At 39.0% G+C, this 1,614-nt stretch overlaps 1 protein-coding gene across 1 annotated transcript in view; it reads left to right on the forward strand.

Moving 5' to 3' along the window:
* Positions 1 to 1,614, forward strand: part of LOC111087884 (cubilin-like) — a gene marked incomplete at its 5' end in the record, with an annotated part of 38,597 nt that overhangs the window by 18,437 nt on the left and 18,546 nt on the right. The window contains one exon of the mRNA XM_022396161.1: positions 594 to 968. Coding sequence (XP_022251869.1) covers positions 594 to 968 — 375 coding nt within the window. The remainder of the gene's footprint in view (positions 1 to 593; positions 969 to 1,614) is intronic.

Below are 1,614 nucleotides of genomic sequence, written 5' to 3' on the forward strand. Positions count from 1 at the left end.
GAAAGTCTTCCGCCTTTTGTGTTGGACGTGAAGACGAAAGACTTTAGAAACGTCGTTCTCTACACTTGTGTCTCTACAACAGGCAGTTGCCGTCCATTCTACAAAGTTTGTTTCTTTGTTTGTAATTAAGCACAAAGCTACACAATACCCGTTTCGATACCCATGGTGAGCAGAGCACACGGGTATCAAAACCCAGATTCTAGCGTTGTAAGTCAGCAGACATACCGCTGTGCCACTGGGGGGCCTTCTACAAAGTTTGTTTCTTTGTTTGTAATTAAGCACAAAGCTACACAATACCCGTTTCGATACCCATGGTGGGCAGAGCACCACGGGTATCAAAACCCAGATTCTAGCGTTGTAAGTCAGCAGACATACCGCTGTGCCACTGGGGGGCATCTACAAAGTTTCATCATATTATTAAGTAGTTTGTAACATACTCTTTACTGGTTAAGGATTTAGAGGTTTTTACTTAACAACAAAAATTGAGCTGCTGTCCTGGAATACCTTTCCAGTCCTAGAGTAAGCTGAAAACAGAAAGGAAGGTAATAATTACTTTCAATTTTTTACCTGTTACTTTTATTTTCTTTTTCCAGGGACTTACGATTTCCAGTCGTTTGAGAAAGTGATTCAGTTTCGGACTGATTCGGCCAGCTCCCGTCCAGGATTTCGAATCAGAGTAACGCAGGAAGAATGTTCTGGAACCTCCGCCCCGACCCTTACAACACCGTTGTCTAAAGATTGCAACAGAATTTTCCGAGAGTTGGAATTTGATATCAGGAGTGAAGAATATCCTCAAGAATATCCCAACAACCGTGACTGCCAATACACCATATACCGTCAGAATAACGTATGTCAGCTTGAACTGACATTTATCAGTTTTGATGTTGAGGGGAACGGAGACTGTCGATACGACTATCTACATGTAGATGGTGAAACATTGTGCGGAGTGCTCCCTGTTGGAGAATCGAGTAAAAAAACAAGTTCTTTTATATGTTTGGGGGATAATCAAGATTTACAGTGAAACGTATAATCTCACTAGAGCCAGTGCTCGAACGAGAAATATTGTAATGACAGCATACAACTAATAATTATATAAAAAATATGCACTGTTCTTAACTCGTATTATGGGCATCCTTTTACAACAATCTTATGTTTACATAAATGTAAGTTTAACAAAAACGTAAACATATACAAAAGTGTCAAGTGGTACCGTAAGTAATGACATACTAATGTAATTATATCTACTTATAGGTTTATTTTTGAGAGAAAACAGTATATAAATATGTGTACGATTGCTCCTTAACAAATTGTTTATTTATTAGAACGTACATTCACAGCCGATTAGCGATCAGTTCTTTATATATATATATACTTGCAAGAAATCTCTGAAAGCGGTGTTCATCTTTTTTTCAAAACACTTAATTTCAAAGTTCAGCACTAGATGACAATTCCAGGGTTCGCGCCCACAGATGCTGATCGTCATGTGGAAAAAGGGTGCCCCGCGGGAAGTAAAAAAGTGTTTCTTTACTGATGATATAAGAGGATTTCCGGTTGTTTACTGTCCTATTGTTTTCCTCTATGGGTGCCTCCCGGGAGGTAAAAAGTGTTTCTTTA

The sequence above is a fragment of the Limulus polyphemus genome, unplaced genomic scaffold, assembly GCF_000517525.1.
Source record: "Limulus polyphemus unplaced genomic scaffold, Limulus_polyphemus-2.1.2 Scaffold2802, whole genome shotgun sequence".
Taxonomy (NCBI): domain Eukaryota; kingdom Metazoa; phylum Arthropoda; class Merostomata; order Xiphosura; family Limulidae; genus Limulus; species Limulus polyphemus.